At 28.8% G+C, this 17157-nt stretch overlaps 1 protein-coding gene across 2 annotated transcripts in view; it reads right to left on the minus strand.

The window, feature by feature from the left end:
• Nucleotides 1–1805: 1805 nt before the first annotated feature.
• LOC106687597 (putative leucine-rich repeat-containing protein DDB_G0290503) overlaps nucleotides 1806–17157 on the minus strand; it is an 18632-nt gene continuing 3280 nt past the window's right edge. The window contains exons 8-17 of one of the 2 annotated variants that reach the window (XM_014431579.3): nucleotides 15332–15463; nucleotides 11970–13636; nucleotides 11722–11884; nucleotides 11155–11229; nucleotides 10887–11074; nucleotides 10562–10751; nucleotides 3383–3454; nucleotides 2385–2447; nucleotides 2166–2288; nucleotides 1806–2023 (exon numbers count right to left, since the gene is read on the minus strand). In XM_014431579.3, the coding sequence (XP_014287065.1) occupies nucleotides 1949–2023; nucleotides 2166–2288; nucleotides 2385–2447; nucleotides 3383–3454; nucleotides 10562–10751; nucleotides 10887–11074; nucleotides 11155–11229; nucleotides 11722–11884; nucleotides 11970–13636; nucleotides 15332–15463 (2748 nt within the window). In that variant the 3' untranslated portion in view covers nucleotides 1806–1948. Of the gene's footprint in view, nucleotides 2024–2165; nucleotides 2448–3382; nucleotides 3455–10561; nucleotides 10752–10886; nucleotides 11075–11154; nucleotides 11230–11721; nucleotides 11885–11969; nucleotides 13637–15331; nucleotides 15464–17157 lie in introns of both variants that reach the window. The other variant, XM_014431578.3, reaches the window with a different exon arrangement.

Consider the following 17157-nt stretch of genomic DNA (forward strand, 5'->3'; position numbering starts at 1 on the left):
TTTCCATTCATTATTGGATGGTTAAAAAGATGATCCGGGAGTGGTCAAAGAAAAACTCAAATAGTAAACTAGTTAACGAGAGCCAACATTTTGCAGGGCTTCATTAGGGCTAAAAACGAAACAACTAAAATTAAAATTAAATAAATATACATTTCTTTTTAAATATTTTAAAATTCTTATTGTTACTCTTCCATGTTATCTGTAACATACATATTCTTCACCCACCGGTAGTTTCGTCATCTCTTTTTAATGTACTTTTTAACTCAGAATCTTGCAACCCAAGTCACTGAACTTTACTTCGATATCTGTCGTCTTCCAAGCCAGGTGTCTTAAATTTAGTTCTTTTTTTTTTTTTTATCTTTTTGTTACCCCCTTCTCCTTCTCTATTCTTCCTTACCCACATTATTAGTTTTGTTCACTATATATATAATTATTGTCATATTTTCTAATTACTTCTTTGTCTAACTTAAATTTATATGTTTCTTTTTGTTTACTTACATATTCCACTGTTTACATATATTTTCTTTTCATAACTTTAATTATTAAATTAAATTATTATTATTACTTTGTTTCTTTGCATTATCAAACTTTATATTTTTATTTCATTAATTATGATATTTTACTCACATATTTAATTACCTATATATATGTTTTATTTACCACTTCTTTCATTACTTTATTTTCATCTATTTTCACTCTGTACAATTATTTACTTTAATCATTCTACATATCCTTTCATTCATTGATTGTTATCTGGTATTTTGTTCTTAACCCTGATGAAAACTTGAAATTCTGGCTGAAACGTTGGCACTAATAACTAATTTTTTTAAACTTATTTGTGTTATTCTCTGAACACTCCCCCAAGTATCCACGGTCAACTATCTTCTCATTGTTATCTAAAATTAAGATTTACAGTGAAAAGTATAAACAAGAATTACAAAAAGGTATTAGACAATTAATAAAAATGGAAATAATAACAAATAAAAAATATGTTTGAGAAGTTTTTCTTTGTTTGAAACTAATTTTTCTCCAATATAAATGAATAAAGTCTAAGACATATTGACATGGATTGGAAGAGTGAACATTAAACTTTCTTATAGTTATAGTAAAGTTTAATTAAGATACTGTTGTGAGGTGTTGTAAATTTTTTTCGTGAACACAGAACATCAACAGAAAATAAATATTTGCCAAAAATTTATAATTTATTTGAAAATTCATATTTAAGAGTCTCAAAAGACACTAAAACAAACCTAACTTAATTTTTTCAGAAAAATAGTTGACCTACTTTACTAGAAGCGTGTTTTGGTTTTTGTAATTTTTAATACATACTTTTTTTATTCTTTATGAAAAATTTAATCGATTTGTATAAAATAACCTTTGAATACATGCAGAGCAAAGACGGAATACAATAATATAAAAAATTAAATATATATTACTCGACTCCTTCCATCGGTTTATTGGCAAGAACTCTCAGACATGTGTTAATATTTTTTAGTATCTACAAAAAAAGTTGCATTGAAATCAGTAATCTCATGTGCTTAGTCGCCTCCCCCTAGTAGAATATATCACAAGCTATTGTTAGTAAGTGAATAATTTAACTCTTGGCCATGAATATTTGGTCAGTTCCAATGAAGTTACAAAACCAAAACATGCGTAAAGTAGGTCAACAGGTTTCTAGTAAAACAAAATTTACTTCAACAACTCAAATCATATCAATTGCTTTCTTGTGCCAATAAGTATAACAACAAAAAGCAGCACCTATGGAGAAAGCTATTTGTAGAGGAGTGTTAATAAAAAAACATAAAGAAGTATATATCACATGTTAAATAACAAGTTGAATAAATAAATAATTTATTAAAACAATTTGATTAATAAAATGTATAAAAAGTTAAAGTTATAACATTTGACATAGATTAGATTATAAAAATAAAATATCACAAATTAGTCATCACTTTGGCGGGATATTTTCTCGGTTACCAAATGTTCTTTGGAAGAAACTTCTCCGTTTCACTTTCGGAGATTCCTGAAAAATTTAAAATAGACTAATATATGCATACATACACAAGTAATGTTTCCTCTAGATATTTCATTAAAATAAACACAACATATTAAGAATTTATTACTATATATAATGTTCACTAAACCAAATTAACTTAAAAGTTTACCTGTACACTTTTGGTCTTCGAGATGCTCATGGATCCAAAGAGCTGGCTCAGCCTATTCCTGACCTGTCCGGTGTTAGAGTTGTGTTCTCGAAGTCCCTTCTTGAACTCCAACTTTTCATTTCCCTGACAAAGGTACCAGAAAACGTACATGAACAGAAGAGGTAAGAAACATATCCAATAGATGGTCTCTACAAGAAAAGAAAAAAGTCTGAGACTCACAGGAAGAGAGTGCCTAGCTGCATTAATACTTGGAGTAGGTGGACCAGGCTTTCTGTAGGTTATCTGTAACAGATTGATGATAGCATACTTAATACTTTAAGACTAAACACTGTTCCCACTGTACATTTAACTTTCAGAATATACTGAGGAGATATTTTAGCCTAGATGTAAAGAAAATATTAACTTTTGCCATGAACAAAGTACAGGTATTAGTAATTAATCATTTCAAGTTGGCTAAAGTCTATAATTAATAGATTTGAGTGCTACGAATGGGTAGTTTCTCTACATGCTTGTACCATACCATTATGATATTACTTCAAATTTACTTGATGTATTTTAAGTACAGTTGTAAATATCAATAAATAAAATAAAAAAATTGATAGATATTAACTATCTGCCAGCATAATATAATAACTTTACAATATGGTGACCAAAAATTATCAAATAAAAGAAAAATAATATCATAATACATATATATTTATACATAACATCTGTTGTTATGGAATCCTATTCCATCTTTCATTAGTTGCTCTAATACCCTTTCAACCTTCAAATCCTGTACCTTCAACCACCTGCCCACTCAATTCCCGAAGAATAACTATTAAAAGTTTCAACTAAAAATGTAAATAGATAGAGAGATAATATTTAACATAAATATCATTGGATGTTTTTAATATTTATAAAGAATATGTAAATATGTGTGTTATATTATCATCTCTACTTAATTGGTTTTCATTTCATTAGAATCTAGTTTTCCACAATCAGCTGATCAATAATAAATTCAAAAATTAATCTTCATCCTTCTACGATTAATCAGGCTGACTACAATGAAATACAAATTGATTGGATTTTATCTTTACTAATTAATGAATTATTTATATATATTTTTTATTCTACCTAATGAATTGACTTGTTTGATACAAATCATGTACTATCTATAAAAATCTACACAAAAGATGAAATACATCAATTAAAGCTAAATAAAAAAAAAATCATACAGTTCCTTTCAGCTTTCTAGGCTTCTCAGCAGGTGGCTGGAATGTGTCTTCAGGAACACCAGTAAGGCTCGACTGAAAAGGAAAATAATTACAATTAGCATTTGAAAAAAGTACAAATGGTTTGATTTCTTTTCTGTGAGACACATCCTTTTATCATAATGTGACAGGTAGGTAGGTACCTATGTCGGACCCAGTTACAATTATTTGTTTATATGCAATATAATGCATTTATTATTGTACTTGTTGTTGTTGTCTTATTATTGTACTTATTTATTTATGTGGTAATAGATAACAACAAAAAAATAACTACCACTGGGCGCCCCTCAGATACACCTGTCGTGCTCAGAGTTTAAGGTGGTCAATATATAAATGACTAAAGTATAGCATTAAAATAGTACACATTGTTAATATTATTTAGAAAAAATTATATTGAATAAAATAAATAAAAATTAATTGATTTTCATTGAAGCTCTTTCAATGTAATAGGAGTGTTGATATTGTTGTATGGATGTATTAAGCAATATTACATCGGTAATTTATGTTTAAAGAAAAGACATGAGCCAATGTATATGAAACATTGAAACTAGAAATAAACTTAAACATGATCACATACCACTTGGATTAGAAACTAAAATATGAATATTCGATTGATAATTAATTTGTAATTTTATGGAAATTATTATTTGATTTTTTATTCTAAACCCCATGGGTGTATAGGGTTAGATATATGGGGGGAGTTGAGTTTAAATGCATTATAAGAGGGATACGACTGGAAATTGGAAAAGTGGATCCAGTATGCTGTCTAATGATGGGGCCCACCAGCTTTTGTGATGTCTGCTGTTAGTAACTTAGTAGTTCTCAATAGAATCCGAATAATACATTTTTGTTAATTTAAAATGAAAAGAGGTGAGAGAGAGAGGAGACTAACACATTTTGTTTTATTAAAAAACAAAACCTTACCAAAAAAAAAAATTTAATACTGAGCGATAATGAATATCAACAATTAGATAATTATAAAAATAATAATCAAGATTATTAAAATTTAAATGTCCTTATTTATATAGAATGAGAGATAATAAATTGAAAAGAACAAACTAAGTCTAAAAAAGTGAATTGAATCAAAATCCAACATGAGGGGAAAATTCAATAATTTTGACTGTCTACGGACAGGTGGTAAGGCAATGTGCAACTAACTCTACTAAGGATCCGAGTTTGAATCCGGCTGTGGCAGATAATTATTTTCTATTTCACTGTATCCGTAAGTCAGCCTCCTGGTGTCTGCCCAGTCTCATGAAATAGGTACCCTTAATTGGGTAAAAATCTGGCAGTCGAGCGTGATTCTGACCATATTACCTCCTTGCAAAACTGTTGGTTTAGTAACAGTACTTCTTAACAAAATAATGCACCCACCCCCGAAACTGCCTGGGTTGTAGGGTTAATTTTTTTGAATTTCTTTTGTTATTTTATTAAAGTAAAATCAATTTAATGGAATTTATCAAGAATAAATAAAGAATTTATCATTATTATTGAACTTTTATTTAATTGTATACAATATCATTATAATTATCATTAAGATTACATATTCTTAATTAAAAGACAGTTTCTGAAAATCATCAGACAAATAAAATTTATAATAAGACAGTGATCATTAATAAAATTATTACAAATAAAATTATGTTCATTTGATTGATCACTTTTCTTCAATTATTAAATTCAATAATCTAATAAATTTTTTAATAAAGAAAATTTAATATTACAATAAATAAAATTCTTTATTTAAGTTTAAAAAAAAAATTAATCCATCATCTATTACTTCCTTATAAAAAATGATAAGAAATTACAATATATATGAATGATTATGACAGTTAAACATTTGTTTTGTTTGAATATGAGGGGTACCATTACTGCTTAATGGTAAATAAAACCATTAAATTATATCCAACCATTTTTCTTAAATACAGGCATAATTGATAATAAATTTATATTGATCTATTGAAACATATAAGATGAATTGAAAACTCAAATTAATTTATGTTCAAAAGAAATTCTAACCTAATTATTGTTTACAATAACCATAATAATAACCTTACCTTTTTTTTATTTCTAAAGAACATGACCATCTTGATGCAATTTGTTATGAGTCAGGTACAAATAAAATATACTCAAAGATCTCAATTAAATCCTTTACTTATTCAAAATAGAGGTGATATATTGCCAATACAGACGCAAATAACTTTATAACCGACACATAATCAGATCTTTCATTAGAATATTGAATCAAAATCTTCCTTACATTCTAATGATTGACGTAATCTCATAAATCAATGTTGAAAATAAGCAAGTTGTGAGCCTAAAAGGAGATCTGTGAGTCATTTGCATGCCAATGACGTGTCAAAGATATATCACATTTACATAGATCTAGAAAGATACGAAATATACATTGTTTATTTTAATTTCAGACAGCTTATTTTTTATTTATTTTCTTTTTTAATAAAATATACTGCTGAAAATGTTGAGATTGAAGTATAAGGCGATAAATTCACTTCTTGATACACTACTCTATAAGTCGCCAACTTCAAAACAAAGAACATAACGGAGTCAATCCTAAAGCTAAAACAAGCTTACGGAAAATACATCACGTTTTCCACTTTTGAACCTCATAACCTGATTTCAGCAACAGGTTATAATCATCGTAGTAATATTTCGAAATTACAACGATGGTTTCTTATGAGAAAAAGCATTCTCAATCGATCTACACCTTCAGAGTGCTTAAGATCACAAACCTCACCGATATAAAATTGTTTTAAACTTCGATTTTCCATAGGAATCCATTGAACATAAAAAATAATTATAAGGAATCTTTACACAACCTGATATAAGGAACCTTTAAAACAGTTAAGATAGAGTAGAGCAGTGTTCCAAAAAAAATTACCTATAGTAATTTTGTAACATTGCAACATTGTAAAATTGGGAAGAAAAAAAAAACATACTATTTTTTTTTTTACCTTTTAGTATTCTTATTGCCCTGTGGAACAAATCCCCTTCCCTAGGACTACATTTGGACAAAAGATTAACCTGGAATCCCAACACAAGACTGAAAAGACAGGAAACTGAACATCATTTGGACTATTACATCTCTTACTAGACAAACAGTCTAAACTTCCAACACATTACAAAAGACTGATCTACATGACTGTAATAAGGTCAATCTGGACATATAGAGTTTAGTTTTGGGGCTTCACTAAACCTTCGAATTCCTCTTGTATCCAATCCAAAATCCTCAATGCTCCTTACTTTGTTACAAATAAAACCATACATAAAGACCTTAATGTTCCCTACATAACCGATCTAGCTTGAATCAGATATCACTCCTTCCATTACAAACTCCCTAACCACTCAAACCCCCTAGTTTCTAATCTTGCATCCTCTTCCATTTCTGACAATCCTCCAAGGTGTCTGAAAAGAAGATGGCCACAAGATCTGCTAATGTAAATTGTCATTAGAGTGCTACCAATGGATAGTTGCTCTACACGCCTGTAACACTCCATTTTAACTAATATAAAATTTACTGAATGTATTATATAATATACAGTTGTAAATTTCAATAAAGATATTAAAAAAAATTATTCTTATTGAATTTTTATGTTTCACTGTACATCTTTTTAATTTTTCATTTACGTGTTTGTATCTTTTTTAGCTCTCATGAAGCCCTGCAACGTAGAGCAAAAGTAGGTTCAATATAAATAGAGTAATCATTATCTGAGTTTTTCTTTGACTGCACCTGGACCATCATCCTTTTATTATTACAAATGGCCAATCAGCGATCTTCCAAAATCGTTTTAATATTGGATTTTCAATAAGAATCCTTCCAACACCAAATATAATTAGAAGGAGTGCACCCCGTGAAATACCATAATTAGGCCTCTGTTTATGTTATCTTTAAAACAGGTACTAAGAGCATGTGGAGTAGTGTTGGAAAAATCATTGATATAAAATCGTTTTGACATTAGAGTTTCCATAAGAATTCATTTTTGAACATCAAAAATAATTAAAAGGAAATCTCCCTAGCCCCCATGCACCTGTAATATTATAATTAGACCCAGGCTTATCTTGCCTTTAAAAAAGTTACTAAGAGCGAGTAAAGCAATGCTTGAAGAAAAAAAAAAATAGTACAAAATCGTTTTAAAATTGGATTTTCTATAAGAATTCTTCTTTGAACACCAAAAATAATTAGGCCCCTGTTTATCTTACCTTTAAAATAGTTACTAAAAGCAGTAGAGCAGTTTTTGAAAAAAAAAAAACAGCAAGCAACATTGTAAAATAGTTGGAAAATTAAAAAAAATACAATATATGATATAAAATAGTTTTAAAATTGGATAGACAATAAGAATCCTTCTTTGAACACCAACAAATATTGAAATGAAACCTCCTCAGCCCCTCTCTCCCTCCAAAACCATAATTAGGCCCTTGTTTATCTTACTTTTAAAACATTAACTAAAAGTGAATAGAGAAGTGTTTAAAAAATAAAACAAAAACAGTACTGATATAAAATCTTTTAAAATTAGATTTCCTAAAGAATCATTCTTTAAACAACAAAACAGTGCACTGGGTTCCGATTCTCAGTTTAATCCAATTTTTGCAATTTTGCTTGCTATAATTAAATTTTTTTAAACACTGCTCTATTTGCTTTTAATAAATGTTTTAAAAGTAAGATAATCCAGGGCTTAATTAGAAGGAAACCACACCAAACTGCCCTGTCCCCCGCCCCCATATACTTTTTGTTTTTTCCCTACCTATTAAACTAATAAAATATATATATACATATATACATACATATTTAGTGCCCTTCCTTTGCCACATGGAATATTATAAGGGGTTGGGCTGGGTCTGCTGAAGGCAGAGTTTACAATATTGGCCCAGGAGCCGCTGGGGGTATAAAGAACGGGGAGGGGCTGTTCGACTGGGGGATAACAGACATTAAAACATTTATTAAAAGCAAGTAGAGCAGTGTTTGGAAAAAAAAAAAGACCCTTTTTAAAATTTAATTTTCTAAAAAAATCTCCTTTTTTAAATACCAAAAATGTTACCCTGCCCCTGAAATACCATAATTGGGCCAAGGCTTATCTTACCTTTAAAACATTTATTAAAAGGGATTAGAAGAGTGTTTTTAAAAAAAATTGTATTTATCACAAGCAACAATGTAAAATTGGATAAAAGTGGGAATCAGCATCCAGTACAATGGAGAAAACTGAAATAGGCTACCAGTGTTGCCACATAGTGCTCCAAAATAATGAATTTAACTAACAAATTAAAATGGTGAACTATTAGTTATTCATTTTAATCAGTTAAAAAAAAAAAATCAATCTAGGTGAATTCAGGAAGTTGGCATTGGATAGAGGAGTATTTAAGAAATCGATCCAGGCTGTCCCGACACTAAAGTATGTGGGTTGGTCAAAGAAGAAGAAGCTTTAAACAAATACTCACTAATGTAACTAGATTGTGTACAATTTAGGCATATTATTTAAATTTTTACAAGATTCAAATGAAGTATTTTTTTTTTTTTTAAGTTAACTATGATTACCAACTAATTGATATAATTTGGAATTGTAGGAATACAATTACATTTATAAGTAATTGTAATTACTTGTTGATCAAAAGTAATTGCAATAACTAAGTACAATCTTAAATAATTGCAATTTTATATTTGTAATTTTAATGTAATTACAATGACAATGTAATCTCATTGATCCAAACTAATGGCTGCAGAGGGCTGTTCGGTTTACAGAAAGTATTAGGAAAAATGGTGTTATGATAATCAAAAATATGAATCTACATAGCTATTTTTATTTATTTATTTTACATATTTTATTGAAAATTTGGTTTTTAAAAATCATTTTTTTTTTTTTGTTTACATCCCCAATAATGAGTTGATTTAATTTACTAAAACTATAAGATTATTTATTCATTTGTAAGTTTAAAAAAATACTCTTTGTATGGATTTATTTAAAATATGACAAAAATAAAAGTGTACATCAACAAAATTTGTATTATACATATTTCCTCTAATAATTAAATTAGTTTTACATAATTAAATGATTCATACAATATACAGTATGTATTTCTAATTAAAACAAAATATATTATGAATACTTTCATAGGAATTAGATTACTCGATATCGAAAATGTAAAAGTTTTCACCTTCGATTTTCATGTTGATTACAATAACCCGCCTATAGATCAGGAAATTAAAAATGTCCTTTACACTTTTTGCACTTTCATTTGAAAACAAAAATGTTATTGCCAGGTGAGTTTTCTTTAAAAAAAAGTAACTTTTTTTTTTTTTTAATGCCAGTTCGAATTATTAGAGTGTTTGGAGTACTGAAGTTTATATTACCGAGATAACACTAATTGTAATTACAAAAACTTAACGTCAAAATGGAACTAAAATGGTAATCAGATATGGAAGAATAAAATAAAAAAAATTAAAATAAACCTAAGAGGTTGTAAAGTAAACATTCTGTCAGGTTTACTATAGTTTTAAGTACATTTCTTTAAAAATTAATTTCCTATACACTACAACATTCATGTGGTACAAAAAGCCAATTGTAGTCTAAAATAGATATTTATTGATCTTGCCAAATTTTTGCATATTCTGATATCATCAGGGAATTACTTTACAATAAAAAATTATTGGTGCTCAACTCCATACACCTCGTCATGGTAAATAAAATAGAATCTTCTCCATGTAAATTATTTTGTATACATTTTTCTCCAAAATTATGATATTAAAATAAACTGATAAACAGAGATAAAAGAATTATTACTTAATTAAGCAATGAATACATTATTGGGTTAGTTTGTTTATTTGAGCTTTAATGTTATAATGTACCCCAAGTAGGGCAGGAATGACAGGTTGCTAACCAATCCTAGTCAGGGGGAGATGGTTGAGCCTCATTCCGTCGGTTCACCACAAAATAAATTTCAACTTACCCAGGCTGGATTTTAACTAGCACTGCTTCTGACTCAATACTGCTAAGACAGACATACCACTTTTAGCTAGCATTATCTCATTCAATATTTGGTAACTATTGATGTAATAATCAGTTTTCTTTTTCTTTTCTTTATTTTTTGGAAAAATCAAGAAAGTTAAATCAGTAAGTCAAATAAATGAATACTTACTCCTGCTGTAGGACAGGAAAGTCTTTCTGCTGGTATTCTGCATATTCCGGCTTTTAGATCTTCAAGATACTGTGGATTAAAATCTTCATTATCATCATCCTCATCAACTCTAGCTGCCTGTGCCTGTACAGTTCTCTTAGTAGTAACAGTAGTAACCATTTCATCGATAAAACCAGCACCATCGAGCCCACTAAAAAATTATACAAGTATTAGAAAAAATAATTTTTATTTTATAAAAGTGTGAAACTGAAGATGAATTTTTTCATCAATAAACACAGTTAATGTCTCAATCAATTACAATAGAAATTTGTAAGAAAAAATTTACCCGAGCCACATAAAAGAGTGAGAGTCTTCCACTCCTCTCTTTTGTGTCTGATGATCAGATAACATTTGTCTTGTTATTCTGAGCTGAGAGCGAAGAGCTTCCGACTCTTGCTGAGCAAGAACTAGCCTATCACTTGTCTCCCACAAGTCACTGCTCAATTGTTCAATGTGAACACAATCCTTTTTTATCTGAAAAGAAGATATTATGTTTCATTTATAATATATAAACAAAAAATTATTAAATCAATAACATTTGAGAGTGCAAATACCTTTAACTTGAGTTGCTCGATTTTCCTAGAGTATTCTTCCATCACATTCTTCATTTCATCGTCGAATTGCTGCGTCTATGCAGAATAACAAAAATAACATGATAACATTATCTTATTATAAGGTGGATAATAGTATTTTAATATATAATTTATTTTTTTGTAATTACAGAGAGGTGGAATATTAAAAAAAAAAAGAAATTGTAATTTAGCACAATGATTTAAATAAATTTTTAAAGATTGTTGACAATAACATTAAAAATGGACAATGTGTAGTCAGAAATGTCATCTGATTCATAATTTTTATGTATATTTCCAAGTTTGTTTAATATTATTTTCTTTTTCTTTTAATGTTACTCTACATTAAGGTGGTGTGTTGTTTTGTTTTCCAGGTCTGATGAAGGCCTAAAATTCAGGTCGAAACAACGGCACATAATTATTTATAAGTTTTGTTTATTTGTGCTTTTTGCTGACCGCACCCTCGACCATCTTCTCCTCATACCGATCTACTATCAACTATTAAAACCTGATTAAAAAATGAAAAAAGATACAATAAGAAAACTTAATTACCAATTTTGCTTGGAGAACTACTAGTTTTTCTTCAAAAGCACTGTCTAATTTTTCCTCAAGATTCATTTGTTTTTCTACAGTTAAAAGATTTTCTCTTTCTTCCTCCAATTGTTTCTCAAGAACAATTACATCATTTTTCAAAACCTTATTTTCTGCTTTAACACTAAAAATAACAGTTAATTTTTAATTAATTAATTTATTTTTTTTAACAATGTAGGATATAAATTATAAAATAAATTACAACTTACCTTGCGGTTTCTCCAGTCTGAAGAGAGAAACTCTTAAGTTTTTTTTCTAATATATTCTTTTCATGTTCATACAAATTAACATTTTGTTTAAGACGGTCAATTAGGTCAAGTTTTTCTGAACGCTCCTTAGTTAATTTTTCAATTTCGGTTTTAAGTTCTGAAATGATGGTATCTTTTACATTAGTTTCTTCTTTGACCTGTTCCAGTTTTTTAGAATATATTTGCAATTTACACTTATTGTTTTCAATTTCGGATTCTAGTTCTAATATCTTATTTTCCAACACCTCGTTTACTTTTTTCGAAATTCCACTCGATTCAATACCGCTATCGACATCAAATGTTTTCTCAGCATTAACATTTTCAAATTTAGATACAGTTTGAGAAAGTACTTTTATCATCTTTTTATTTTTTCTCAGGGTGTCCTTTAAGAAATCAACAAAGTCCAAAAGGCCTTTTACACCAGAATTTTCTCTTAGAAGATTACTTTCCAATTCCGATTCGATCTGAGCAAACTTTTCTTGGAATACTTTTTGTAACTCTTCAAGTTCAGAACCAAGAAGACCAATTTTACGACTATTTTTACAAGTCTCAAGGAGCAACTTTTTTTCGCTGAACTCAAGTTCTACAATTCTGGATTGCAACTGGGTAATTGTGTTCTTACTCATTTGCAATTCTTTCTGATATTCTTTGTTTCTATCAGAAAAGAATGATAACCTGTCATGAAGCTCTTTAATCAACAAACTTTTATCCTTCAATTCTCTTTGAAATTGTTCAATCTGCATTGAATATTCTTTCATTTTGAAGTTCTTCCATTCCAACGTTTCGTGTAGAGAAATGAGCTCCCTGGCAAGTTCTTCGTTAGCAGTATTTCCCTGAGTCATTTTCTCCCTCCATTGAAACGCTGAGAGAACCAACTTTTCATTTTTAACGTATTGGCCTTGAAGCTGATCTTCAAGCCTCCTAACCTCTCTATTAAGATGCTCTATTGTTAAAGAGAGCTGACTAATTTCTTTATCTTTTGAGGAGTTTATTACATCATAATCGTCTTCTAATGTTTTCATTTCCGCTCCTCGATCTTTAATACAAGAATTTAAGAAACCTACTTCTTCCTTATAATATTCGATCGTAGTGTTTTTTTCACAAACTTCACATTTTAACGCAAGTATTTCCTCTCTGAGCTCATTACATTTCATTTTATGCTCAGTTATTAAACGATTTGTATTAGCATTTAACTCAGTGATACGAACTTCATCTGCCGCTTTGTTATTATTAATTATTTTTAATTGTAACGTTTGTTTGTCAAAATCTTCTTGTAGTTTAATCAATTCCAAACATTTTCCACTGAAATCTTTTTTCAAAGTAGCAAGTTCATCTCTCATATTCTGGCACTCATTACAATTAGTTATCTTCTCTTGTGAAGCAGATAATTTCAAAATTTTTACCTCATCAGTCAATTTTTGGATTAAACTTTCATTATTAGTTTTTTCAGTCAGAAGTTTTTCAATTTCATTTGATTTAGCTTCCAGTATTTCACCCTGAAGCTTTAATTCTTCTTGAAGTTCAGAACATTTTATGTCAATAATGCTGTTTAGAGTCTCTCCTTCACTATACTGAAAACTTTCTTCTAATGAAATATTTCTTTTTTCAAGTAAAATATTCCTTTGTTCCTGAAATCAAGGGTTAATGTCATATTCTTATATTAAAATAAGAGTAAAGTAATGAATACAGAACATTTGAACATCAAAAATTTAATATTTAAACATTAAAAGAATTATGATTTTTTTAAAAATAATTGTTATTAAATTTTTTTTTCAATCAAATTATTTCATTAGAATACTGAGCTCATTAAGTGGCCTTTTCCTGTTTAAATTGGATTGGGTTACATTCCTCAAGATGGCAAAAGGTAAAGAAATATGCACTTGATAGCTATGAATGGTTAGTCAGTGGGTTCTAAACAAAATAAGTTTTTTTAATGAGATGTAGATAGTTGACCGTAGATTAATGCTTGAAGAAGTTTATCGGGGGGTGCGGTCAGCAAAGAACAACATAAATAAACAAAACAATATTTATTTATTTTATGCCGACGTTTCGACCTGAAACTCAGGTATATATAGGTCAATAAATATTGTTTATTTATGTTGTTCTTTGCTGACCGCACCCCCCCGATAAACTTCTTCAAAAAATAAGTTTTTGGTAGGAAACACATCCAGAGCCCATTTAAGATACTGGGTTTAGGGAAGAACGAACAACGCTGTTGAAAAATGTTTTCAATCTAACATTTATGAGCAGTTTTTTCAACATGAGAAAGGTAGGTTTCCTTCAATATTACTATCTGAGATAATATTAATGCCATTTTTATATAATTTTTTTTTTTTCTCGCTAAGATAATATTATTAATTATGTAAACAAATGCAAGGAATTTGCCAAAAAGAAATTTTATTTTTTGTTTATATAGCCATATTGTTGTATTTCAATATAATATTTATTACAACTTGAATTAAATTGAAAAATATAATTTAATTTTTTGTAAATAACCATGTTTTTAATGTATTTCTTATTATCGTCATTAAAACATACCTTTTATTTTATTTTTTTTTTTAACTTGGTTATTGTGCATTAAATATACTTGTTTCTGATACTTTTTAAAAAAAATTTATAGTAAATAAAATGAGCTATATATATTACTTGAGATCAGCAACCCCATAGCTTAGTTGAGAATAATTTCTCAACAAAAACTCCCCAGTAAATATCTAATTACTCTTAGTGTCGGTTCAAACAAATAAACTTTGGATATACAGAAGCTTTGTCCAGCTTGTGATAGAATGGCATTAGAGGATTGATTCCATTTTTTATCAAACTGTTCAAGAGAAGCGAAACCGATACATACCAAAACTAAATAATATTAGCCAAAATTATTTGTATGAATTTCTGTCAATATCCTGACGATTGGATCTTAAACTTCTTTTTATACATGTAACACAAAACCTTATACTTAGGGCAGGATACCTATCTTCACAATAGGATAAATAGTCTTTGTTTCTTTTATACTATTAAATATGTAGTGACGTTTTTGATTTGTTTTTACTGACGAATTTAGATAGCCCAGTTTGGATATATGGTTTGTTATTAGTTTATATAAATGATTTTATAAGTGACGACTTATATTTTATTGTATCTAATGAAAGGAAAAATATTAACTTTTTCTCATCTATTTTTTTTTTTAAACATATTTCAAGTGTTGTTCCTTATTACAAGACCAATGTCCATTATATAAAAAAAAATTCATCCTGCATACTGGAGCTTATGACCGTCAAGATGTTAAAATCTCTAAATATTCAGTATAAGTATATATTAAAAAATACCTCACAAGTTTTTTTTAGCGATAGTATAATTTCTTCAAGTTCCAATATTTTTTCATTTGAGGAGACAAGTTTCGATTCCAAACCAATAATTCTATTTTCAGCATTTACTCTCCTTAGTTCTTCATTCCTCAACTAAAAATAAATGTCATATATTTTATAAAAATGGATGTAAAATGTTAACTTAAAAAAAATATATATATATATATAAAAAAGATAAGTTTATCTGGTACCAAGATAATAACAATAGATATCTAAAAGAAAAAGTGTTAATCTAATTATAATTATACAATAATGTTACTTAACAGACTAAAATCTGTGCCATGAAAAATGTCTTCTCAAATTGTTCATAATTATTCCTTATACATTAGGCCCACCCCCCTCCCCGGGGAACTGTGAGCCCGGAACTCACAAAAAAAAGGCATGGGAGTGACAAACCCACCCTATGAAAAAAACCACGTCAGGAAATATGCGATGGATTTCCTTAGTACATTGCGCAAGGCCTTGGACCTCCATAGTCTGTTGTGGCAATAATAATAATAATTCTCATAAACTTAACATATTTATCACAACATAAAAACATCTGAATTTCACTGTAAACCCAAAATCTTTTTTCCAATAATCGATTGGGGACCCTTAAAAGATGAGCTCAATACAGCATCACATTAACCCTAAACATTAAATGTATATCAAGTTTACATGTATTTTAGGAAATGAAACCGGTCTCGTGGCCTGTGTTTTTCAAATGTCAGATAAATACGACTAAAAATATATTTTGGGTATTAATATATTCTGTGATCACTAAAGATTCCAAAAAAACTGATTTTTAAAAATTTTGATTTGCTTAAAAATATATATATATATTTTTTTTTGGTGAAGTAAAGCAAGAAACAGAAGTAGAATACTATAATCCATTGTCAGATTTTTTTTTTTCAATGATGAATCTTGTCTAGAGTAAAGAAACGCAATTAGTTCTTAATCAGCAACATTCAAAAATGTTTGTTAAATTTTCCCTGTCCAAGAAATTTGATCCAACTGCAGAATAACTAAATTCAAACTTTTTTTTAAAATTTACATTTTGTTTGCTTGAGTGATAACAGGTTACCCATTTTTTCATCACAATAACTAAAGCAGCGTTCATGCGTCTTCTCCAAGCTGAACCATCCTTTACAGAGCCGTAGATGGGTCTGAGCATCTTTCACTTAAATGTTTGGAGATCCCTTTCATCAGACTTCGAAAGTGGCCAAGATTCTGAAGCATAAATCAGCATTGGTCAATTTAGCATTTTATATAATTTAGTTTTTGTAGATCTTGATAATAAGCTACTACCTAAGTGCCAACGCAATCCAAAATAACACCTATTGGCCGATGCTATTCGTCTCCTTATCTCTGCCGAACCGTCATTGGTGGTATTTATCACAACATATTGATGTTAGTTCACAAACTCTCAACTCATTTCAAAGAATAATGACCAATGTGGACAAAATATTCATTAAAACTTCTTTGTTGACCAGCAATCATATATTAAATTTTGTTGGTATTAACAACAAGTCCCAGCTTCCTGGCAGCATCATCAAGAACAAGAATGGCCCTCTTCCAATACAGCTTTTAATCTACCATTAGTGTCGAGATCATCAGCATATCCCAGGATAATATAATAACAATATAAGATAAAAGAAACATATTTGTCCAAATATGTTTGGATATTTATTATTTAAAAGCATACAAAGATTGATTGTTGAGGAGGTGGATCTATAATAGATATTGTTGAGGAGGTGGATCTATAATAGATATTGTTGAGGAGGTGGATCTATAATAGATATTGTTGA

The sequence above is a fragment of the Halyomorpha halys genome, unplaced genomic scaffold (genome assembly GCF_000696795.3).
Source record: "Halyomorpha halys isolate HHAL.00 unplaced genomic scaffold, Hhal_1.1 Scaffold987.1, whole genome shotgun sequence".
In the NCBI taxonomy this organism is placed as follows: Eukaryota; Metazoa; Arthropoda; class Insecta; order Hemiptera; family Pentatomidae; genus Halyomorpha; species Halyomorpha halys.